Source organism: Globicephala melas, chromosome 7 (assembly GCF_963455315.2).
Source record: "Globicephala melas chromosome 7, mGloMel1.2, whole genome shotgun sequence".
Taxonomy (NCBI): Eukaryota; Metazoa; Chordata; class Mammalia; order Artiodactyla; family Delphinidae; genus Globicephala; species Globicephala melas.
The window spans coordinates 81,829,021-81,854,872 of record NC_083320.1 but is presented as its reverse complement, the minus strand read 5'-3'; the positions used below and the strand labels follow the sequence as shown (position 1 = coordinate 81,854,872).

At 34.0% G+C, this 25,852-nt stretch overlaps 1 protein-coding gene across 2 annotated transcripts in view; it reads left to right on the top strand.

Annotated features, from left to right (window-relative positions):
• ACVR2A (activin A receptor type 2A) overlaps nucleotides 1–25,852 on the top strand; it is an 85,187-nt gene that overhangs the window by 40,732 nt on the left and 18,603 nt on the right. Inside the window, exons 2-5 of one of the 2 annotated variants that reach the window (XM_060302468.1) lie at nucleotides 9,374–9,581; nucleotides 13,048–13,157; nucleotides 13,355–13,509; nucleotides 24,724–24,747. In XM_060302468.1, the coding sequence (XP_060158451.1) occupies nucleotides 9,374–9,581; nucleotides 13,048–13,157; nucleotides 13,355–13,509; nucleotides 24,724–24,747 (497 nt within the window). The remainder of the gene's footprint in view (nucleotides 1–9,373; nucleotides 9,582–13,047; nucleotides 13,158–13,354; nucleotides 13,510–24,723; nucleotides 24,748–25,852) is intronic. The other variant, XM_030850183.2, reaches the window with a different exon arrangement.

Here is a 25,852-nt window from a genome sequence, read left to right as displayed (position 1 = left end):
TACTGCTGGTTCCTCAAGGGTAATATTTCACATTACTTTCATAGCAGCTGAAGTGATCCGTTTTTACATCAGAGTTTGATGATTTACTAAAAGAAAGCCTGCATTTTCCCAAGTAAATGAAGCACTAAAACCCCTTAATGTACCTAGTGTCTTTTCAGAGTAATTGAGACTTGTAGGTTGTTTTTAGTAGAAACTACTTTGTGTGTGTGTGTGTGGGGGGGGGTTCCTTAATCTATCTTAGGATGTCTGTTCTGAGAATTTACCTTTATCTCTTATTCTTCTAAGTTTATGCCCAGTTTTGGCTTTTGTGCAATTGAAAAAATAGTCCATTTATTCTGATGGGAGTATTGGCCTCTAGCTGCAGTCAACGTGATCTCCCTGTTCCCCCCAAAATGAACATCTAATATCAGAAACCTATTTTATATGGTCTAGGTAATACTTGTATCTGCTTGTACCTGTTTTGATGTAATTTGTATTTTGAATGAGTGCCAGAGAACTGCATAGAATTATTTCAGTCTTGAGATCTGGGCATTTATAGGTAGCCCACACATTTTGTGGCTATAGGCAAAACCACTTTTCTGTTGTGCCTTATCTTTGAAGTTACCTTGCTTATCCCGGACAATACATACCTTTCATGACAGTAAGAACATAACATCAGAAAGAGAGTTAGCAAAAAAGGGAAACATAGGGTAAATATATATAGAATAAAGCTTTATTTTGTAAGATGATGTAAGCTAAACATTTATCAACAGCCAGATACCTAACTCAGGTCACTTATACCTTACTTTCTTACACTTAGACCAAATAGGAGACTGTATAAAGCAAAAACTTGATCTCCATATCCTAATTTGCCAGTCCTTTTGATACCTGTGGCCATCTGATAAGCATGGATATTACAGACTCCTGGTTTTTATTGGGTAGTTAGTATGGCTTGCTGAGTTTCCTTCCATTCCAACACAGTTTACTGATTTTCAGGTTAATCTTAAAAATATAACTTCTATTCTTAACTTTTGATGTCTTGCACATCTGCCTTGATTATACCCGATACTGAAGAATATGGAACGTTCATGTTTAGTGAAAGCAATCTTGTCAAACACTGATTAACCACATTCCTGTTTATTTGATCATGATCTTCTCTGTCTCTGTTTAGCTCAGTTCTGTCTCTTTCCTTAATAGTCCTGCTTTAGTCCTCTTTCCTCCATAAAACCTTCTTTTTTCATTTCCTTGTTAATTGATTGATTTAGTGCATGTTTATTGAATGCCTGTACTGTGCCAGGTACTGCTGATACAGCAATGATAGTAGGGCTTGTTCTGGAAGCTCATAGTCTAGTGGAGGTCCAGGTTATCATCTCCAAAGTCCTACTGCATTTATTTATAGCCCTTATCTTGGTGTTTTACAGTACAAGCATATGATCAATTTTTTTCATCTGTATATGTTCAACATAAAAGCAAAGTTTTCTTCAAAGATTATTCCCAGAAAAAGTCATTTTATATTTGAGACTTTTTAATATTTTGAGGCTCTTGCTCAATAATTTTATTTTGAATAGAAGAATAATGTTTGTAGAAGACAGGCTTGAAATGATGCCAGTCAGTGCTAGTTTTGAATTTTTATGGAAGTTTCCTGAGGGAAAAGGGGAATAAAGAGTTCAAACAGGTAAGAAATTATTCTTGGGAGGGTTGATTAACTATCATAATTTGTTGTAAACTATTCACAAAGGTTGTAAAAAAAAAAAGCCTTTAAAATCTCACTTTTAAGAGCAATATTGTAAGTACTTTATGAACATCACAATATATACCTATAGAACAATGGGAAAAAAACAGTGTCTTAGTATTATGGGAGTGGAAGTTTGTGGCTTGGAGAAACATTTCCAGTGACAATATTCTATATGACTTCAAAAAGTACTGTTTCTCAAACAACTTAAACGGAAATGAAGATAATTCAAGTTTTGTTACTTTTAAATGACTCAAAAAGAAGGTAATGAGATGACACTTGTTGAAAGACGTATGTGAAGTTTGAATAAAATTGTTTTCAAAAGTTTTGTGCTTCATGATTTTAAAACATTCATAAAACTAAATTAATGAGTTAAAATAAGTATACATTAGGCTTTTCATACAAATATAGAAAGGTTTGTATATTTCAAGTTGGTCAAAAGATTTTTAAAATATCTCCTCATTGGGGAAAATTAGGGTATCCGTCATATTGAGGGTTGCATGAGGGTTGTATCAATGTTTTGATACAATTTTATTTTATTTGTACTATAAAATGTTTTTGATTAAAAGCATCATTCAGTTTGATCTGCCTTCCATAGCTGATTCTCTTTGGACATGTGTTCTACCCCTAGAGTGGTGGGAAGCAGTGACATGTGAAGGGAAAACAAGAATTGCTTTTCATGTTGTATTTATTATTTTTGAAACTTCATTAACCCTTCCTAGCAGACTAAGTTGCCTTTGGGAGGCACAAGGTTAGGGAAGGCATTCAGTAGTAGCCTGTTTATACTGTGTTCTCAATGACTTGTTGATAGTTTCAGACAGCATTAAAATACTTTTCCAGAAGTGAGCCTCAGATTTGTAAGTTGTCAAAACAGTTCTTTTCTTTCTGTTTAATGTTGGTTGCATACCGTAGGAAAATTGTGATAGGATGAGGCTGGTCACAGGACCGTGAAAAACAGTGTCATCTTAATCAGATAAGAAATTAATACAGTTCTTAATTGTAAAAGACTCTTTAACTCCATCTATCTGTTTCAAAGGAGATGGGGGTGCAGTAGTAGTTGGTGGATTTTTTTTTTTTTTTTTTTTTTTTTGCTGTATACAGGCCTCTCACTGTTGTGGCCTCTCCCGTTGCGGAGCACAGGCTCCGGACGCACAGGCTTAGTGGCCATGGCTCACGGGCCCAGCTGCTCCGCGGCATGTGGGATCTTCCCGGACTGGGGCACGAACCCGTGTCCCCTGCATCGGCAGGCGGACTTTCAACCACTGCGCCACCAGGGAAGCCCTAGTTGGTGGATTTTTAAAATTCAGTTGTCACATCACATTTTTACATTTTAATCATTCATTAAGTACTGTTTATGATGTATGAAAGGACTTATATAGACAACTAACTAAAAACAATGAATAAATATAAAATATTTTATATTGGATTGCAAGTAGTGTGCATTTTGTGGGAAGGAGGAGTTCTGATGAGAAAACTTGAAAATTGTCACATATGTGAGATTTAGCCTGGGAGGCTTTTTGCAAGAGCTGGGCTTTCAGAAACTGTTAGCTAGATTGCAAAGGGGAGGGCATTTAAGAAATATTTGCTTGAACCATGTCCACTGTTCCAGTACCATTTATTGAAAAGGCTATCTCTCCTCCTTTAAAATTCTTTTACTCATTTGTTAAAAATTAATTGGGCATATTCGTATGGGTCTGTTTCTGGGTTCTCTATCTGTTCCACTGCTCTTTGTGTCTTTGTCTCCACCAGTACCACACTGTCATGCTACTGCAACTATATGGTAAGCCTTAACACCAAGAAGAGTGATTTGTCCCTTTATTATTCTTTTACAACACATTAGTAAGCTCTTTTAGGTGTCTACAAAGAAATTTGCTGAGATTTTGATGTGAATTGGATTAATCCTGTATATCAGTTTAGGGAAAATTGACATCTTTATTATGTTGACTCTTCCAATCCATGAGTACAGTATGTCTCACCAAGTGTTTAGGTCTTCTTTGATTTCTTTCATCAACATTTTATAACTTTTCATCATAAAAATCCTATATATGTTTTATTAGACTATATGTATTTTATTTTCTTAGGAGCAATTGTAACTGGTACTTTTAATTTTTAATTTCAGTTCCACTTGTTCATTGTCAGTATAAAGAAACACAGTTGATTTTTGTGTGTTAATTTGTATTCTGTGATCTTACGGAACTCACTCACTAGTTCTAGCATTTTTTTTGTTTGAAGATTCCTTGGAATTTCCTAAATAGACAGTCATTTCATCTGCAAATAGAAACAGTTTTATATCTTCTTTTCCAATCAGTATGCCTTTAATTTCTTTTTCTTGCCTTATTGCAAGAGCTAAAACTTTCAGTACTGTGTTAAATAAAAGTGGTGGGAGTAGACATTATTGCCTTGTTTCTGATATTAGAGGGAAAGCATTCAGTCTTTCACCATTAAGTATGATGTTGGCTGTAGGTTTTTTTGTAGGTGCTGTTTGTGACTTTGGGGGAGTTTCCATCTATTCCTGTTATACTGATAGACCATATGATTTTTCTCTTTTAGCCTGTTTATTTGGCAGATTGCATTTACTGATTTTTGAATATCAAACCAACCTTACATGCCTGGAATAGATTGTACTTGGTTGTGATGTATTACTTTAAAAAAAATACAGTTTTGGATTTTGTTTGCTAAAATTTTCTTGAGAACTTTTACATCTAAGTTAGTGAGAGATACTGGTCTGTATTACCCCTCTTCTTTTTTGTTCTATCTTTGGTTTTTGTATCAAGGTAATACTGGCTTCAGAAAATTAGTTAAGTAGTCCCTCTTCATCTTTTTCTGGAGGAGATTGTGTAAAATTAGTGTTGGTGTATTATTTTAATACTCCATGCTTTCAAAAAACAAAACCCTAATTGTCCTCAGATGCAGTTACAGTAGGTAAAATTTACTTTTTCCTCATGGGAGGCGTATTTCAGATTTTGAGTATGACTTTTACAGGCCTACTTTATGGCCAAATGTTCTAACAAATTTCAGGTCCTGTGTATTTCTTTTTTTTTCTTTCTTAAATGGTAGGAAAAATGAAGTGGTCAGTATGAGTCATTATGTATAAGCAGTACTTTAGTAATAGAACTATTATCTAAAATAATTCTGATACTAAATTCTGTGACTAGACTTACTGATTTGCTATAACTTGCCTGAGTGTGAGTTATGAAACTATGGAATTATCCATAATAATTATGGATTTATTAGGGAAATTGAATCAAATATGGAAGCAAAGCTGTGAAAGGTTTGGTAACTTGTTCAAGGTCACAGTTTGTAAACTAAATTCCAAGTTCAGGTCACAGTCTACTAAGCCAGTGGTACTTCACTGGGGAGGAACATTAGATCACCAGTGGGTCTTTGCTAAAAGGAGAAAAGAAAACATACATACAATATCTATACATCTATATATTTTCCCGCTGCCCCCCACGTACTTTTCAACTACTCATTCCTGGGGCATACAAAATGGCACTCAAACATGAATTCAAGAAAACACATAGGGGATTCTGATGCACATCATTTGTTAAGAACCATTATAATAAACCCTGCACACAGACCTTTTATGTTCATTTATTTCTTTTGAAAGTCATATTAACTATTTGGAATTACCTTGATAGAATAAACCTATGGTAGAAATTTAAAGTTTCAGAAAATTTTAAATTGGGAGATGCTCTTAAAGACTAGTAAATATAGGTAACTTTTGTCATCCTTTTTAGAACTACACCTTTAAAGTCACTATGTGAGCTTAACATAAAAATACATATAACTTGGTTTATTTTTATAATTATCATGTTATTATATTTAGTGGTCAGTTGGAGACGTGATGGATAGAGACTGATTACCCAATCAGCTTGAGGAGGGGGGTGGCAAGATTGTCAGTTTTCCCCATTAAGCAGTTTTCTTTCTATCTATGGATAGTATCAATCAAGTGATAGTCTAGATCTAGAAAATCATCTGAAATCTTAACTTACCATTAAATATTAAGAAGTAGGGCTTCCCTGGTGGCGCAGTGGTTGAGAGTCCGCCTGCCGATGCAGGGGACACGGGTTCGTGCCCTGGTTCGGGAAGATCCCACATGCCGCGGAGCGGCTGGGCCCGTGAGCCATGGCTGCTGAGCCTGCGCGTCCGGAGCCTGTGCTCCACAACGGGAGAGGCCACAACAGTGAGAGGCCCACGTACCACAAAAAAAAAAAAAAAAGAAAAATATATATATATATATATATATATATATATATATATATATATATAAAGAAGTATTAAAAGAAATAAAGAAAATAGTCATTTGTTTATCTTTTTTCAAGACCAGAGGTGGCAAAGAAAAGATACTGATGTTTTCCCGCCTCCTTCTATACTAATTTCAAAACCCTTTACCTCAAAATCTTTCTCAGTACATGGCTCCTGGCAGCCACTCTTAATTGATTGGAATTGACGCCAAAGATAAAACCTATTTGGCATTTTTTTATAGGCAATGTTCTTTTTTGGGAGGTCAGTTTTATTTAGTTCAAGTGTTGTTCCTGTGCTTCAATGGAGTCTTCTTTTGGAAATTAAAAATAATTAATAGTGGTTTTTAACATGAATTACACAAGTGATAGTTCACAGAAGACTCCTCCCCAACAAACAAAACAAACGAAAGGCAGGTTAGCTAGACTGTGGAAATTAGGGTGTTGTTTCAAGAGGTAGCTGACCAGGACTTCCCTGGCAGTCCAGTGGTTAAGACTTCACCTTCCAATGCAGGGAGTGTGGGTTCGATCCCTGGTCGGGGAGCCATGATCCCACATGCCTCGCTGCCAAAAAACCAAAACTTAAAACAGAAGCAATATTGTAACAAATTCAATAAAGACTTTAAAAATGGTCCACATCAAAAAAAAAAATCTTTAAAAAAAGAAGAGGTAGCTGACCACACAGCCTGTGGGCCAAATCCAGCCTGTGAACTAAGAATGATATTTACATTTTTAAATGGTTGGAAAAAAAAATCAAAAAAAGAATAGTATTTTGTGACATGTAAAAATTACATGAAATTTAATTTTCACTGTAAATAAAGTTTTATTCAAATGTAACAATGCTCATTCATTTACTGTCCTCTGGATGCTTTTGTGCTACAATGGCAGAATTGAGTAGTTGTGAAAGAGACCATATGGCCTGCAAAAGCTAAAATATTTACTCTCTGGCCCTTTACAGAAAAAGTTTGCCATCCCCTGTTTTGAGATAACGTGGGCAGAGTATGATTGCTTTGTGGTTATTTAGTAAAGGAGGAAACTTAATTTGCTGTTATTTTCAACAGGTTTCTGAAAAGGAATAATTTACAAAATGGCTACTGTTTATATACAGATGAATAGTAGTAGCAGCCCTTCTTTTATAAAATACAATGGACATAGAGTTACCAGCCACAGTTTACATGTCCGCTCACACTATTATTTCTTCCGTAGTTGAGGAGTCCACAGCACCATTACTGCCACAGATTTTATCAGCTTATAATTATATCTCTGTGCTAGAGCACTGTAGAGCAGCAGTTCTCAAACTTTTTGGTCTCGGAACTTCTTTAGACTTACCCCAAAGAGTTTTTATGTGGTTTGTATCTGTAAGTATTCATCATATTAGAAATTAAGGCAGAAAATTTTAAAAAAAGTTATTTAGAAGTGACAATAAATCCATTATATGTTAACAAAAGAATAGGTTTTTATGAAAAATATTTTCCAAGACAACAAAAAAATTAGTGAAATTGTTACAGATCTCTTTATAATTGTTTTAGTAGAAGACAACTGGATTCTTATATCTGTTTTTTCCACTCAGTTCGTGATACAACAATCTGTTGTGTTGTTTTGATATGAAGGAAATTTGGCCATACACAGATATATAGTTAGAAAAGTGAGGAATATTTTAATCCTTTTTTAAGATAATTGTGGATTATTAGTGATATTGAATATCTTTTTATGTAGTATTTCCCGTTCATATCTCTTTGATAAAGCATGTCTTTGAATCTCTTGTTCAGTTTTTAGAAATTGGGTAGTATGTTTTCATATTGTTGAGTTGTGAGAGGTCTTTATATTTTCTGAATATCAGTTATTTTTAAGGTATATACTTTGCAAGTATTTGCTCCCAGTCTGAATTTTTTTCCTTAACTTTCAAAGAGAAGTTTCAATTTTAATGAAGTTCAACTTACCAGTTTTTTCTTTTGTAGCTCATGTGTTTTGTGTTCTAAGAAATCTTTCATAATTTAGGGTCACCATATTTTTCATTTTTTCTAGAAATTTTATAGTTTTAGGTTTTATTTTGAGTTTGTGATCTGTTTAGAGTTAATTTGTATATAGCATGAGCTATGAGTTGATATGAGGTGAGGTTCTTTGTTTTGCATATAGATGTTCAATTGTTCCAGCGTCAGTTGTTGACTTTCTCTGCTAAATGCATTGGTACCTTTGCTATGTATCAATTGACTGTATGTGTATGGGTCTATTTCTGGATTCTCTGTCCTGTCCTGTAGGTTCGTGTGTCTGTCTTTTCACTAAGACCACACTGTCTTGATTGCCGAAGCTTTAGTAAAACTCTTAAAAACAAGTAATATGGGGAGTTCCCTGGTGGTCCAGTGGTTAGGACTAGGCGCTTTCATTGCCATGGCCCGGGTTCAATGCCTGAGTGGGGAACTAAGATCTCTCACAAGCCACGCAGTGCGGCCAACGAAAAAACAAACAGTATGAATTGTTTTGTACATCTTTTTCAGAATTATTTTGGGTATTCCAGTTCCCTTGCTTTTCCATGTAAGACAAGAGATAGTTTCTTAAAAGTTAGTTACAGTGTGGAATCTGAAACCGCTAATGAACTTTTTGTCCTCTGTAACGTTAAAATCTACTTGGCTGTCTTGAACTTTGTATGGATTTTTTGCCCATGAGTGTTTTTCAAACGTCATACATAATTCACTTGGAAAACATTGATTCTCTGAATTATATAGACTTTCTGAATATTGGCACATCTCATTATTCTGTATTTAAAAGTCACATTTGTTAATATCACCACTCATCAGAAATTCTTTAAGTATTGGGAAGGTGTCAGGCTAATTGTGGTGGTAAATACAAATTTTCCAAAATTCTTATTTTTGCTTGAAAACTCATATTTTATTATTGGCAGTGCATACTGTCAGGTGTTTTTCTTGAAATAACAGGTTTACTTGGTTCATTTTGGGAACATTTCTGCCAAATACTTGTCTGAATAGCCTTGGTTGGTTTAGTTCACAACTCAATCAGGCAAGGGCTTTTTTGGAGGCAATCATTGTACTTCAGTGTGTAGCAGCAGTGCTTTTGGTTAGTTCCCATTTTGTCACACAGAATATTGAGAAGAAGTCTACTCAAGGGTCAAGATTTTTAAAAAATTAACAATTGTACTGCTTTCCATCAAGGACATTCTTAAGTGAAACTGGCCTTTTACAGAGAAACCTTGTGATATATGTGGTTGCTTTTTATTATTATGTTTATTATACTTAAAGTACAGAGATTGACCTGGAAACCTGAACCCAATGTTATAACACTAGTAAGGCAGTAAATTATTGACATTTCAGGAAGATTTGAAGTTTCATATACTGGGAGACGAGACGATCTGTTTAGGAACAAATACAGTTATATTAAAAGTTGTCGTCTTATTATCTTATAGGTGCTATACTTGGTAGATCAGAAACTCAGGAGTGTATTTTCTATAATGCTAATTGGGAAAGAGATAGAACCAATCGAACTGGTGTTGAATCCTGTTATGGTGACAAAGACAAACGGCGGCATTGTTTTGCTACCTGGAAGAATATTTCTGGTTCCATTGAAATAGTGAAGCAAGGTTGTTGGCTGGATGATATCAACTGCTATGACAGGTAAGAACACATTTTATTTTTTTATGATAGTGTTGAATAATTTTCATTTCCTCCATTTCCCTCCCCCCATTTTTTTAAAAGGAGAAAGATCAATGCATGGATTTTCACTTAAATGTTTCTTTTTTAAGATGGGATTATGAAGACCATTATAACATGTTGTAATGACAAGATATATATTTTAAAGTAAAAAAATAAATATAGCATGTTTATGTTTTATCTTTAATATACTTTGAATAATCTATCAAGTAGTGAGAACTTTAGATGAGAAACATTTCTTTCCTTATGTTGTAGGGTTATAGGTTTTTTTTAAACACCAATTTTAAGGAAAAAGGATTTTTAAAATTGCTTTAAGAGAGACTATATCTGTTGAAAATCTATCCTGAAGGAGAATAAAGCTTAATCATAGTATTTAATTTCCTTTTAGTTCCCTCTTTATGTATCTGGAAGAAATTGATCTCACTACATTTCCTTGCAGAGTAGGCCTTTGTTCTTTATCCCAAGAGACATTTTAACTTGACATTCAGAATTACATCAGAACTAACACAATTCTCATAGAAAGCTACATTTTATTTAAAAAATCTTGTTTAAATTGTTTTATTCTGTTGGAAAAAAAATATAGTGGATATGTCATTGACTGCCTGTGATCTTTCTGCAAGGTGTCCCTAGATGTTTGGCCGATCACTTAAACTGCCTGGGCCACAGGATTTTCACTGAGGGTGGGTGCTGATGACTGCAGAAGGTACAGAATCCTAGATAACCAGACTTTTTGGAGCCAAATAACTAATACACTCACGGAACTCTAGCTACATCCTGATCCACTTTCAGGGGCTTTAATAGATTACCACGAATCTGTGGTTGATTGGACATATGTGATTAGTAGTAAAATGTGTTGAATAAACTCATGAAAATTGAATTAGCTCCACTTTTGGTGAATATTAAAATGGTCATTTAGGTATATATTTAGTATTTAGGATATACTTCTACATATTTGAATTTTCCGGGGATTATTACTCTGTAATTATACATTTTAGCTGTATTTCTGATTATTAGCTTCTTTCTTAACAGAGGTGATAATTAAGTGATATTTGCTGTTATGAAAGAGTAAGTAGAGCCACTAGGGAAACAGTATAGATGTTCCTCAGAAAATTAAAAATAGCAGTGATATAGCAGTTCCACTTTTGGGTATATATCCAAAGAAAACGAAAACACTAACTTGAAAAGATATATGCACCTCCATGTTTATTGCAGCATTATTTACAATATCCAAGATGTGGAAACAACCTAAGTGTCTGTCAGTGGTTGAATGGGTAAAGAAAATATGATCTATGTATACAATGAACTATTTTTCAGCCATAAAAAAGAAGAACATCTTGCCATTTGCGACAACACTGATGACCTTGAGGGCATTATGCTAAGTGAAATAAATCAGACAGAGAAAGACAAATACCATATGATCTCACTAGTATGTGGAATCTTTAAAAAAAAGAAAAAAAAGAAAAGAACCCGTATATAGAGAGAACCATTGGTGGTTGCCAGAGGCCGGGGGTGAGGGGGTGGGCATATGGTTGAAGGGAGTCAAAACGGTTTGAATTTTCAGTTATAAAACAAATAGGTCCTGGGGATATAATGGGGGATGTGATGTAATGGTGACTATAGTTAATAATACTGTATTGTATATTTGAAAGTTGCTAAGGAACTTAGCAACTTTTAAGTAAATCTTAAAAGTTCAATTCACAAGAAAAAAAATTTGTAACTGTGGTGATGAGATGTTAACTAGACTTACTGTGGTGATCATTTCACAATATATGCAAATATCCAATCACTAGGTTGTACACCTGAAACTAATATAATGTTATAGCAAATTATATCTCAATTTATAAAAAAGGAAAAATTGAGGAAGAAGTTGGGGAAAAAATGAGGTTTGGAGGTCATCTTTATTCAAAACTGTCTTTATTAATTAGTTGAAATCAGGGATCCCTGTTCTTTTTATTGTAAAACGCTACTGTGCTTCTCACCTAAAACCAGTATTACTGGAGATTATACTTTGCTCGATAATGTGAGTGAGTTGTTCAGTGCAAATGCCTGCTCTTACAGTGATAATTACTACATCAGCTTTGTTTCTAGGGGTTAAATGCCAATTTAAAAGTATGTGAATTTCTGCTTTTATGTTCTGAATTTGATTAAAAAACAAATATTAAAGGTAGCAACATAAATAAGAGAAAGGAAAAGAAGATTCAAGAAATGTCAAAGTGTGGAGGAAAAGAGAGTGGTAAAAAGAATGAAATTGAATGGCGAAAAGTTTTGATAATTTACTTCAGTTAACTAGGCTAGGTATTTAATCATGTTAACCTATGATTTGATTCATGATTCTAAATATTAAATTTGTAAATTTTTCTTTATAAATTGTTAGAAATTTAGCTTTCATTTGTCCTTTACTTTCTACTACATAGACATTGGTATAGATTTTATTTCAAAGTTTAATTTTATTAAAATTGCCTTCTCCCTGAAATTTCTTGAGCTTTTCCCTTTAGAGTTAAATTCAACCTTGTTATTCTAACAGCCATTATAAAAGTTCACAGTTTATTTGTAATGTGTCTTTAAATCTACCTGATGTTATTAGCAATATTTAAATATCTGATTTTAAAAACTAGCTATAGCTAATTTTTTAGTGGTTGATTAGGATTTAATCTAGATGCTAAATCCCTATCTTTTCAGTAATTCAGGTCCTATATAAAAGACTGCCTCCCCCTACCCCTTAAGTTAGCCCACCTTCAGTCAGTTTTTTGAGTTACTAGGGCCTGTATGTTTGTTGTTACGTATTGCTCTTGTTGCTTATCCTTAACCCTGTTCATTGTGTTCAGGGAATTTAAATCTCCTGCAAAAATGGCTTAATTCCCAAGCCTGGTTTAGGTCGCTGATGTTGAAATATGTTCTGCCACAAGATATGAACACGAATTATTTTGTGCCTGTGTATTTATATGTATACATAGGCGTATAGGTATGTATTTATATGTGTACACATACAGTTTTTTATATATAGTGTTCAGTTTTTGTATTCATAAAATGGGAAAGCTATATTTCCTGTGAGTAAAAGTACCCTTAGACCAAATTTCTTCTTCATTGGCTTTATGTTCCTCTTCAAGCTTTTCTACTAATTAAACAAACAATTAAAAAGATGGTTGCCTTAGATTGATCATTAAAAACCAAATTAAAGAAGTGGTTTCAAGGAGCCAATGTGATTGTTATAAAATCAGCTGTTGATTTATTTTTCTGATGAGATTTAATAATAGGATTCAAGGAACATTTTTGACTTTTAAGAATTGATTATTGAATATTAATAAAAATCTCAAAGTTGACTATAAATGACTTATTCATTATTTTATCTCTGAGAACTTTAGAAAAACACCTATTGTAGATTCAGAGTAATAATGTTGATTTTAATTATTTCTCCTCTTTTTGTTTATAGGACTGATTGTATAGAAAAAAAAGATAGCCCTGAAGTATATTTTTGTTGCTGTGAGGGCAATATGTGTAATGAAAGGTTTTCTTATTTTCCGGAGATGGAAGTCACACAGCGTAAGTTCACAGGGAAAATGCATATGTCTGTTCAACTAGTAGACTGAAAACAAAACATGTTTGTGTTGATGGAATAATTTACTCCCATCTTCTCCTACTCTTTATTTTTTCTCCTAAAATTTGATGCTATAATAAATATTTATTGTGAAATTTTGTCGACCAAATCTGAGTGGTTTTCTTCCTCCTCTTTTCCACAGCTACTTCGAATCCAGTTACACCAAAGCCACCCTATTACAACATCTTGCTCTATTCTTTGGTGCCACTTATGCTAATTGCGGGGATTGTCATTTGTGCATTTTGGGTGTACAGGCATCATAAGATGGCTTATCCTCCTGTGCTTGTTCCAACTCAAGTAAGTTATTGTCTTGTACTTTATGTTGTTTTAGATTTTACACTTTAAAGAAATACTACTGTGGTGAAACCACAGTAGATTGTTACAAATCATTTTCCTTTGGGGTTAATTTTTGAATATTTATTGTCATGGAAACTATAGCTAATTTTGCAAACTTATTAATTTGCTGTGTCCTAAGTTTAAGGGTTGAAGTGGAGTAGAATAAAGAGTATTCCCATTCCTGTTCTTCTTTGGAGAGTTTTACTGTCATCATAGTACTTTAAAATGTGGGATATACTCTGCTGTCTTTCTTAAGAAGTAATTGATGATGGAGAAGTGATATCATAGCTCTTTCTTTCCCTTCTATTTTCTCCTCCACTCCTAAGTTTTTGTGTCTTTTTCAAAACTACTTGCCAAAAAATCCTTTTAACCATGGTGAGGGACCCAGTAAGGTAACCAAGAACGTGGGGTAGAGAAGTTTCACAAAGGCATCAAGAGGATATATCTATAAAATTCTTGTTCTGGGAAGAGGAGCAACAGTTCTCATCATGTGTTGTTTGTAGTTCCAAGTGTATATATTTTTATTTGCAGCATATCAAACATGTACTGAAGTCTGAAAACTTTTTTAATGCTCTTGATTCTCCCTCCCTTGACACCGAATATATCTGAAAATATAGGTGTGGTGGGTAGGTAGTCAGAATAAATTCATGAAGTTTTCCTCACTCTCTGTCATGTGGACAGTTGGAGCTGATTCAGTGCTTTACAAGGACTTTTAATATAAGTAGTTATTATTCTACAGGCAGAGGAAATGTGATAACTTTTGGTTTAATTGCTTGAGATGTCTTTTTGTGTTTCTTTTGTGTTTCTTTTGACTCTTAAGATCAGATTACCTCAGCCTTCTGGATCTCTTGGTTTAACTTTGTTTCTCTAATACCACTAGGATTAATGGTTAAAACTTGGTAGAAGAAAATGGTAAAGTCTTATAATTTAATGACCAAAACAACTTCTTCACTTTAAGCTTTATCTACATAACATATTCCTTTCTCAGTGCTTGAAGCAATCTGTTGGCATTAGATCATTGATCCCTGTAATCTTTGTAAGATGTGTATATGAAGAAATAAGCCCAAAGGTAAAACTCCTCATTTAGTAAATTAGGTAAACACACTATTTTGTACAGCTGAAATATTTCAACTTTTAACATTAGTAGATAACTTGTAGATTTGTTAAAAATCACTTTAAGAAGTACTTTAAAATTTTAAAAATTTAGTGCCTAATAAATATATGTAGTTTACTCCAAAGTGTCCATAGAATACACTTTACTTTCTGTTGGTGGTAACTGTTTTTTATGTAATATCTACATTTAACAGAATGAGTATTTACTGTTGGTGACATGCACTGATTTGTGAAACTGTCTCTTTCAGTAACCTAAGAGCAGTTGCCTTTATTAGGATCACCAGCAGAAATAAATGTGGGAGCTAACTTCCTTCTAAACCTCCAATTTGAATGTAATCATATCAATTCAGAAGTCTGTGATGCTGGTTCAAAAGGAGAGTTATGGACAAATGGAAATTAAATTTGGCACATAAAATATATTGATAGGGGGTTTTAGGAAGCTCCATTTTACTTTCTTTGATGGTGGGTACAACAAATATTTGTGCAAAGAATATTTTAAATGTATTTGTGCAGATTGTAATGACATAAATAACGATGCCACCTTGGGCTTATATAATTCTATTTTCAAAAATGATTATTTCCTGTACATGATTTTGCAAAGTAGTCAGTTTCCTTCATAGAGAGCTACTTTTTTTTGTTTTGTTTTCTTATATTGTCTCTAATTAGTGATTAAATTGTTGTGAATTTAACACAAAAGAAAAGAAAAGAAAAAAAAAGAAAGAGTGTTTAAGTGTCTAAATTTGCCCTGGATTTGTGATATGATAGAAACAAACTGGAAACTACACTTAAAAACAAATTTGTTAAGTTTCTTAATAGAACTTTAAAAATAATAATGTAATCCTATAGATAACATTGATTTATATAAAATATTGGTAAAGAAGTGTGGTTGGACATTTAAAGGGCTGGATATCATATATTTGAGGCCACTTTATTTAGAAATGCTAATTAATTCAAGGGTTTGGATTTTTAAAAAGGAAAGATGCATTATTATTCATAAATAAGGACTAGGAATGTTCAATGAGTATCCGTCTCTGTGGGTTTTAGATATTTGTTGCAATGGTTAATGTTATTGTACACATTTATTTAGTGTTTGTGTTGTTCTCTAGTGAATTTGCATGAATTGTATGAATTGCTGAAAAATAAGGAATGAACTTAAAAAAGTTTTGTGAAGGAATGACCTGGAATGGTCAGGCTTTGTTATGAAAAATTTAAGACATGCCTGACTTTATGCTTTCCTTCTGTCATAAACTGTGTTGTGGAAAAGGAGCATTGTCATCAGTGTGGAACTTCATATATGTCATTTTTCACTGTTTGAAACGGTATAGAGTCATGCTGTAAGTCTCATTTTTGGTGAGAGGTTTATGCAGACTACTTCTGCAAGATTACTTAGTGGCCATCTTGTTACAAAATACTCAGTTTTATTTCTGCTTCAAAAAAATGATTGATAATTGTATCAAGCATTAATTGAACATTTACAGCGTACTAGAGTACTGGTAAGTTACATAGATGTATTAATATATATATTAAAAATATACAAAAAATACATAAAAATTTCCCCATGATTTCCAAGTTGTGACCAGTATGTAAGGATCATCTTGGGAATTTGTTAAGAAATACAAATTCCTGGACCACGCCCCTGAAAGTATGGAATGGGACCTGGGATATTATGATTCTAATAAGTTTTCCAGGCAGTTCTGGTGACCAGCCAGGTGTGGAAAGGACTGATCTGATTTTACCTCACAGGTTTGTTTATGTAGTGTTATAATCCCCATTTTACAGATAAAGAAATTGAGACATAGCAAAGCTCACAAGTATCAGAGCTGGAATCTGAACCAAGGACTCTCTGACACTAAAGCTTTGCTCTTACTGCTTATGCTGTCCTGCCTCTCTTTTTTCAGAAAGCAGACGCTTTTGCTGTTTCAGATAATTCAGTAAACATCCCTGCCATTTCAAAATCATTCTATAAGTGAATTTATTTTCCTATTTTGGGATGTTGAGTAGTTTGACTACTAAAGTGGGCAATAACGTGATCATATTGTCTCACAGAGGACAGAAGGGGAAATAAACAAGTCATCTGTTTTCCATTAAAATTTTTTTAGCACACATTTTAGAATAGGGTTTATGAACATTGATTGGGTTGCAGGTAAAGATTCTTGTGCTTCTGAGTTGATAGTGCCAATGCCCTAGCTATTCAAGGCTTTTTTGAGGGACAGGAGAAGTCGGTAGGGGAAACATACTACAGATTTGAAGTCTTAAGGTGTCTTCTGCATTTCACCCCATATTCATGTCCCCATATTCAAAGTTTAATTTCAAGACCAGTTAGGAAAAGATCTTACATTCTTGTTGTGCATTTCTGCAACAATCTTCCTTCTAATTTCTTCACTTTTAGACAATGACATAAAATTTGTCATTCTCTTTTCTTAGGGAAACTTTTTCTTAAAGCGTGGGCTAAAGGTTGGTGATAGCTTATTGATGGATCATTCCTACAATAAGAACTATATTTGAAGAGAATTTACAGTGATTCTCAGCAGAACAAGCTAACATTACATATACTGTGCTCATTCATTGGTCTGATCTCAGTCTTTCATTCTCTTTGTGGGTAAACGATCAGTCTTACAGGGTATTCTGGAGGACTAAGACATACCTACATACATCTCTTAATAAGCTGGTTCTGGCACTTAAATGGTAGGATTCTTTATTTCTAAGACATCAAGTTGTTTAAAGTTTCTTCTGGTTTTGTTAGTATTTTGAAGTGATACAGGAATAAACATGCTTTAAAATCTGGTCTTTAATTATGGTTCTAATTTATTTTAAAATAAAAAATATTCTAAAATACATCTATCATAGTTAAAGACAGAGAAAAACGTAATTGTGCTTTTTTTTTTTTTTAAAGAAATAAGCCATTCTTCTTTCTTTATAACCTGTAACTACTATGTTTCTAACACTTTTTCATGTTATCACTGTCTTCCCCTCATCCTGGGTGAAAGCCTTGGAGACAGCAACTTCTCCTATTCTTAGCCCTGTTATTTATGAACTCCAATACCTTTTCATCCTTCTGATCCTGTGGTTTTCAGGACATTATTACGCTGGAGGCTGAGATTATTTCTGTAGTCTCATAGCTTGTCTTCTTGTTTCCAGTTCTCTCTCTCCATTTATACTATTGCTATCAGTAACATTTTACATGTCTGATTATGTTACTTCCGTGCTTAAAAATTTTTGAGGGTTCTGAGTGATCCAACAGCAAGAATACAAAGTTTGGAACATGGCATGTTATCTTCCATACTTTGTCTGCCTTTTGATTCTTTTCTTCCATTACACCCTAAGCCATCCATCATATGTATCTATAATGGTATTAGTTACGTGCCATCCTTGAAAGAATTGAGAAAGTAGTGCTCAAGTCAGTTTCTCTCTTTTGTGACTCAGATGAAATAACTTAGGTTGAGAAAGGTTCTGGGCATTTGTGAGCATGTTCCATTATCATACTTTATTATAAGCTCCTTAAAGACAAGGTATGTATTGTAGTCACTACTGTATCTCATGCAGTGTTTGTATGTAATAACCATTCTGTAAGTGATGAATTGCTGAATTGTTTCATTTAGTGTTATATTAAGATGATAATGCAGTATACCCAGGAATTGTTTAATAAACATTTTATGTGCTTTAGGACTTTATTTCTTGGGGGTAAAATAAGTTGAAGTATTTCAGGTTTTTATAAGAGAATGCCATTATTCGAGTCTTTCTGTAATCACAGGTGTGAAGCATCCTTTTAATTTGCATTACCTGGGTCACCTTTTCTTTTGCCTGTCCTGAAACTGTCTTTCTGTATGTAGGTAGATGCTCTTACAATCTCCAGTAAGTAAATTGAATGCAAACTGGTTTTTCTAGTACCAGTGAGTCATGAATATGAGGGAATTGATGCATTGACTCTATTAAGAAGTCTTACTGTGGTTAATGTGGTTTCAGTGAAACTGTTTGCATTGCTTTCATAACCATATGTAAGCTTAAGTTCCCTTCTTATAAAATCTATATTTGTGCTGATAAAAAATACCACTTGATAAGAAAATGCAGTTTAGGGGCTAGAAATTACCTACCTTTAACAAGGTATGAAGTTAGTTTCTTGTTAATTTTTGAAGGCTATATAATAGCACTAAAGTATTGCAGCATTAATACTTTTTAAATGACATCAATCTCTTCAGTCCTGACATAACATTTTCATGACATTTTGTCTAGATTTTTGTCTGACTAAAGGCTTTCAGATGTTTGGAATATTGAGTTCTGCATACAAAACAATGCTGTTGACCTTAATATTAAAGTAATAATAGGTTGTTGTTTCACGGTATGTGAGATTACTATCCACTGAGAAACCAAGCCATCTGTGACAATGCTTTGTAGTATTTTCCTGTTGAACATGAGTTTATATATGTACCCATTTAAAATTAATAAGATACTAAAGGAGTAGCATAAGATTATTCAGCCAAGTCAATTTAGGAGAGTGTGCTGCTTCCCTATTTGGAGAAGATGCAGGGAGAAGTTTACTGAGTTTTACTGAATATTTAATATGTTAGTATTAAGTTATACTTACAAAATAAATATTACATCTGTAGAAGCACATCTTGAAATAGGTTGATTGCTGAATGGCTGGAGTTTAAGAACACATCTCTCTCACTTTCTCTTCCATTTAAAAATTAACTACAAATGCTTGTTATATAGCAAGGCAAATTATACAGAAAGAAGTATGTCCAAAAAAAGGAGAGAATCATTTGTTCTTTCTCTTTTTCCTTTATCAATTTCCTGAAATAACCAGTTTTAACAGGTTGATGTGTATCTTTTCACATCTTTCTCTAATCTCATTTGAGTATATATATTTTTTCTTTTTTGTAAACTATAAAATGTTATTCTACAGTTGCTTTCTTTTAACAGTATTGACGACAGACAGCTTTTCAGCTTAGTACTTTGAATCTATCTCATTCTGATTGTATGATGTGTTTTTAAGTGAAATTTAGTGGAGCTTTAATGTATTCTCATAAAATACCAAAATTTGATGTTTTATTAGCTTAGATTTTGTGTTAGGTTTCTGCTAAGAGCTAGAACCTACACTTCACAAATAGTTTTTAATTGTATTATTTTAGGATATTTAATGTGGTGGTATAATTCTACTGCCTAACTCTTGAGCACCTTTTTTTCTTTTTTTTCCATATATGCCTGAGAAATAGTACAGGGCTACTACAAATGTCTCTTTGTATCATTATTTTTGTACTGATAACCTAAATTACAACTTACTTAAAAATTTTTTTTTTTAATTTATTTTTGGCTGTGTTGTGTCTTTGTTGCTTCACGTGGGCTTTCTCTAGTTGCAGCAAGCGGGGCTACTCTTTGTTGCATTGCGTGGGCTTCTCATTGCAGTGGCTTCTCTTGCCTAGAGCATGGGCTCTAGGTGCACGGGCTTCAGTAGTTCAGCACATAGGCTCAGTAGTTGTGGTACACAGGCCTTAGAGCACATAGGCTTCAGTAGTTGTGGTTCGTGGGCTGTAGAGTGCAGGCTCAAGTAGTTGTGGCACACGGGCTTAGTTGCTCCGCGGCATGTGGGATCTTCCTGGACCAGGGATCGAACCCATGTCCCCTGCATTGGCAGGTGGATTCTTAACCACTGTGCCACCAGGGAGGTCCCACAACTTACTTCTATATATACTTCTAAACTAATTGTAGGGAGAAGTATCATAAATTATCCATAGATATGCAGCTTGACAAAGTATTACTCTAGTTAGGTGTATATAAGTTGTTTCTCTTACAAATGTACAGACAGGCCCACTTGGAGGTTGGCTGAAATTCTGTGTCCAAAAGCAAAAAAGAAGGGGAGAAGGAGCGAAAGGGGAAAAAAAAAGCTGTATCAAAAGCTTAAAACAAGTTAAAGCTGCACATTAAAATTACTCAAAGCACCTTATTTCTAAAAATGACATATTAAATTTTAAAATCTTGAAATCAGTTTTTCTTTGGCCTGTGAAGGGCCCCGCGTTGTTTGCCAATTTGCAAATGGGACTGATGCATATAGACCAGAGTGCATAATATCTCCTTTTTCTTGTCTGGCAAGGAGATGGTAGATAGGAAGAAGTGAGCTTGCTTTTCTCTGTTTTTTATTTCCTGAACCTCATCCTCAATCTCTTCCATCATTCCTAGCTACTTCATTGCTGTCAAACCTTTTTCTATTAATTTGAGATAATAAAAATGAAGAAGTCCATTTGTTAGTGAAAGCTGCTTGCATCAGATAGGCTGGGTTCACCTTGGTTGGTTTGTTTTATTTTTGCTTAACTATTCATCTGTTGCTTGAGCACCTACTGTATGCCAGGCGCTGTGCTTGATGTATAATGTTAAGTGGCTCAGGGACAGTCTTTGCTGGCCCTTCTAAGGGAGCCTACAGTTAACATGTAGGTGTACTAAACATAGGTTGGTTGATTGGTTGTTTGACTTTGCAGCTTGGAGAGGAAGGGTAAAAAGAGTAAAAAGGGAATTGCTTCAACAATTTTGGGCAAAGATGGAGGAAAGGAGGAGAAATGTTTGATTCCATTTCTATAGTGATTGGGAGAAGAGCCACATCTAGGGTGCTGGGCTAATTTTAAGTGCTCAATAAGTTTTAGCCGTTAATTGCCAATGACCTCAAAATTGTACTCCAAAGGAAGAATTTTTGTTGAAACCATTGATTTCAATATTAAAAATGATTTATTGAAATTATTTTACTTGAAAATAATTTCAAAATATTGGCATATATATGTGTCAATACTTTGAAGTTAATTTCAAATAATAAAAAATTTCATTTTGAGTACTCTGTCAAGCACTATACAGAGCACTTTATACATATTAACTCAGTGTAATCTTTCAATACCCCATGATGTATATATATAGGTGAAGTGACTTTGCCTAGAGTCAGTCTGCTGAATGGCAAAGCCTTGGACATTTATGTCCAAGGATTATTATTATCCATTGAAGTAATTTTAATTGAATAGCTCATTTCAGTAAATTATTAGGTTGGGTCCATAAAAAACTAAAGTAGGATACAGGGAGGGATCAGAGTACATAATTTACATTTAAAATAGTTTTTATAGTGACTATATATAGCCTTGCAGATAAACATAACCATTTTATCACATCACAATTTATTAATGTATAGCACGGTCCTTTTCCTTTTTTCCACTTGCAGAACACAAATGCTAAATAAAAATAAAGTTTCTTCTGTACCCAGTAATAAACCTGATGCTCCTGAGCAGCAGCCAGAAGAATAGGCATGTCTGCCGTCTCTCTTTCAGACTTGCAGCTCCAGTGCTGACTACCCTGAGGAGCTAATCCCTTCTTAGGGAACTTACTCAGAATCCTCATTCATCCACCTTGGTCTGCCTTCATGCTTTGCTTTTGGAAGGGGTTAAGATGTGAGCAGTAGGAGTTGGTGTATCATAGAGTAATTTTGAAGACCTAATTGGATAGAATCATGGCTGTGTATTTGACAGTATCAGTATTATTAAATCTGTTAATGTATAATGTCTTGCTTTCCTTAGCTCAGAAGCATTTGTCCTGATACACATACTATATTATTTCTTTACATATTCTATTTCTGTCTGCTTGGCAATAGTCTTTTTTAAAATTTGCAATTGTAAAATGTCTTAGAATGTAAGATAATTATATGATTTAAGAGGAGACAAATTCAGAATTTGTCAGTTTTCAAGTACTTTGTTGAGCAGCTACTTAATTCTTCTTGATCATCCAAAGAGGTTGTTGAGTGAGTTATTAAAAAAATTATATATAAATATAAATCTTGGAATGGTTTAAATGGTAAGAGAAAATTTATAGTATATTTCACATATATTTATAGCATGTAAAATCCATATTTCTAGAAAGATTTCTTTGTATTCTAGTTCTGTTTATCTAACTGCATTCTAAATATTTCCACTTAGATGTCTCCAGGCACTTAACAATACAAGGGTAATGATCTTCCCTCTCAGACCTGGTTCTCAATAAATGGAACCAGTAACCATTTGGTTGCACAAGACAGAAATCTAGGATGTGTCCCAGTACTGTTTTTTTCCACCTTATCTGCCTCCCTCTAGTACTTATTTCGTTGCTCAAGGATCCTCTCCTCAGGAGGTCTTCTCTTATTTACCTTGCCCAGTATAAGTTAGGTTTCTCTTTACAGGTGCTCAGGGTAACTAAATTGTTTTTTATTGCTCTTATTTTATAATTATGCATTCATTAGTATGGTTCTTTGATTAGTCTTTCTTCCCCACACTATAGTAAGTGTCATGAGAGCCTGGGTAGCCAGTGCCTGGCACAAACTAGGTGCTCAGTAAAGATTTGTTGAATGAATAGAGAAGTATTATTCATTCCTTTCTGATGTTTGTCAATAGTTAATTTCTTTTCCCCTTAAGGAATAAGCAGCAAGGCTCTTTCTCATTCAGCAACCTAATTACTTGACATTAATGTGCTGATTTGGTTTTCACTATTATCTCCAGTCACAGTGCATGATATTCAAGTTTCATTTTCCAAGTTGTGAATACAGATTACTTGGTTTGGTTACTCTTTATCTATTTGTGTATTTCGGTGAATTATTTTTTTTTGGATTCTGTTTTGCCTCTTATTTTGTAACATAGTTTATGCATTGAGGCCTGCTCTTGGTGTCTTTTGTTTAGTTTGGATCGTTCTATAGCTTATTCTAATACTCATTTGTTGAGAGGTATATTGAGCAAAGGTACACTTTTTTGGTAAGATGCATGCACAGCACCTACTTGCCCAGTGTTATTACAGTGGCATCTTTGTCTCTGAAAGCACTGGTATGAAAAGAAAAACAGAGATGTTTAAGCCTTGGAAGCTACAGTCTAGTTACTCATTTGGCATGTATTTCTTTCAAGGGATGAATTTTACTTTGGAGTACTGATAAAATGTTTTGATAGTGGGATTAGCTAAGCCTTTTAGATGAATTATTAAATAATCCTGAATCATTATCACAGACGAAAATCAAGAAGCAAGAAAAACTAGTTAAGCAACTGGTACATATAAACAAGTTGTCAAATCTTTTTCGTCAGTGCTACTTGTTCTCTGTAGAAATATTGGAAACTGGGAAATATAGTCAAGTGTTTGGAGGAATTTGAAGTCTTTCTTTACACTGGTGACAATATTTCTTTTGATTTTAAATTAGGGCCCTTCCTTACCTGTTGTGGGATGACTAGGAAAATGAAAATCTTGTTCTTTATCAGAATCTGAGTGTCCTGAGCCTGAAAAATATGCATGGATGCTTCCTTCCAGGGCCACCGCTGCTTGACCTCTTCACTCTGGATTGTAGCTGGGGAAGTAGTTAACAGTAGGCCTGGTCTGTCACTGTGTTCTACTCAGTTCTGATCTTACTCTTCTCCCATCTTATTTTCTTTCCCTAGTGTATTATTTATGTTGCACACACTCACATAGGCACCAGAAATGTTTTTTTGTCTCACTGTAAGGATTCTCCTGTCTTCCATGAGAGGGGAATGAAGCAGTTCAGGAAGTTGGAGATTCTAGATTCTTAGGACAACTGTCTGAGAAACTTAACTCTAGCTATATAAAAATTTCTTTTGCTGCTCCTACAGTTTTTGTTAAAGGCAGTACTGCCCTCTGGTGTCCAGAGTCCAATTCCAACGCATAGCTTCTCAGCTAAATTGCTTTTTTTAAAAAAAAACTCTTATAGTTAGTCCTTAGAACTTCTTAGAAAAATAAGTAACAATTATTTAAGACTAGGTTTAGTTTATTTGCTGGCTTGAAGTCCATTGGATCAGGTAACTTGGGGTCATACTAGAGTCATCTATATAATAATACCTCTTATCTGATAGGTAATGTCCAAGATTTAAAAAAGAATATATTACTTTCCTCTGTTTATAAGGAAAGTGTTCTCAGTTCTCATTTAAAAAATATGATACATTGGATCATTGCCAGCTTTTAAAAAGCTAAATCATTATTCTCCTTCCTTCACTTTTGTAACTGATGTGTCATTTTTCATTTCATTCTGGATATAAATCGTAATTTCTTTTGCCTGTGTTTTTTCTTCACAAGCACGCCTTTCATATAATGATAGAGGTAAGATGCATTGATGTTTGTTTTATGGTTGTGGCACTTTTTGTGGATACATACTAAACATTTTGTTCTTAGATTTTTTGTTGTTGTTGTTGCTTTATTGTCCATCCTCTATAGTTTATAAATTTATGTTGTAGTTTTTTTTCCACTTCTAGTATTAAAAACATGATTGGCTTGTCATAGTAATAGTTTTGGGTTTTAAAGAATTGTTACCAGTGTTTATACTTATCTAAGGTGAAATGTAGAAACACAACTGGTTTAGTTGACTAGAAGTTAACACCTAATGGATAGATTTTTAGCCTTACAAACCTTGTATTGCTTAATTTTTATAGTATGTCATTACCTTAAATGTCAGCATGTGCTCATTTTTAACAGATGCTGACTTTCTGGTTGAATCCATTATCTTTTAATGTGAAATCTATATTTTCAGGTAGTTTCTTTCATCTTTGGCATCTTTAGCAAATGGACTGGCTAGAGAAGTATAACTTGATCTTTTGCTGTCTGGAAGTTTAAGGCTTCATTTAGATTAGAATTCACCTTTCATATGGAGAACTCAGAATAAGTAAAATGATCACAGACTGCTTTACAGCTCTTCACCTCTAATCTTTTATCCACTGTTGGTTATAGTAATGATACTGGGTAGTGGTGCAGGGGTGGGGGGCACTTTTTCCAGCTATTGTCATTTGTCGCTTCTCAACATGTCTTCTGATGCCATAATTTTCACATACAAGTGGGTAAAGAAGAGATGTAATCAGAGCCATGTTCTAATGAAAATCTTTTTAACTGTGCAAAATAGCATGGGTGCTGGAAGAGAGCTGGAACTTAGGGAAAGTTTTCAGGAACTCTGTAGTCCTTATAGTTACCCCTCCAAAAGTGGTTTTTCTCTGTAGCAGGGCAAAGCCATGTTTTATGGATAATATGAGAATGTTGTTGTCATTATGAAGTTTAAGTCTGAATTTGTCTCCTCAGGTTCTCATATATTTTAAGGGTATAAATCTTTATTCCTAGAATCAAGTATGAGGTTTTTTTGGGTAAATTAGTATAATGCTGTTAATAAACAGAAAATAATTTCTAATATTCTTAGATTATAGGATAAGTAAAAGCTAGA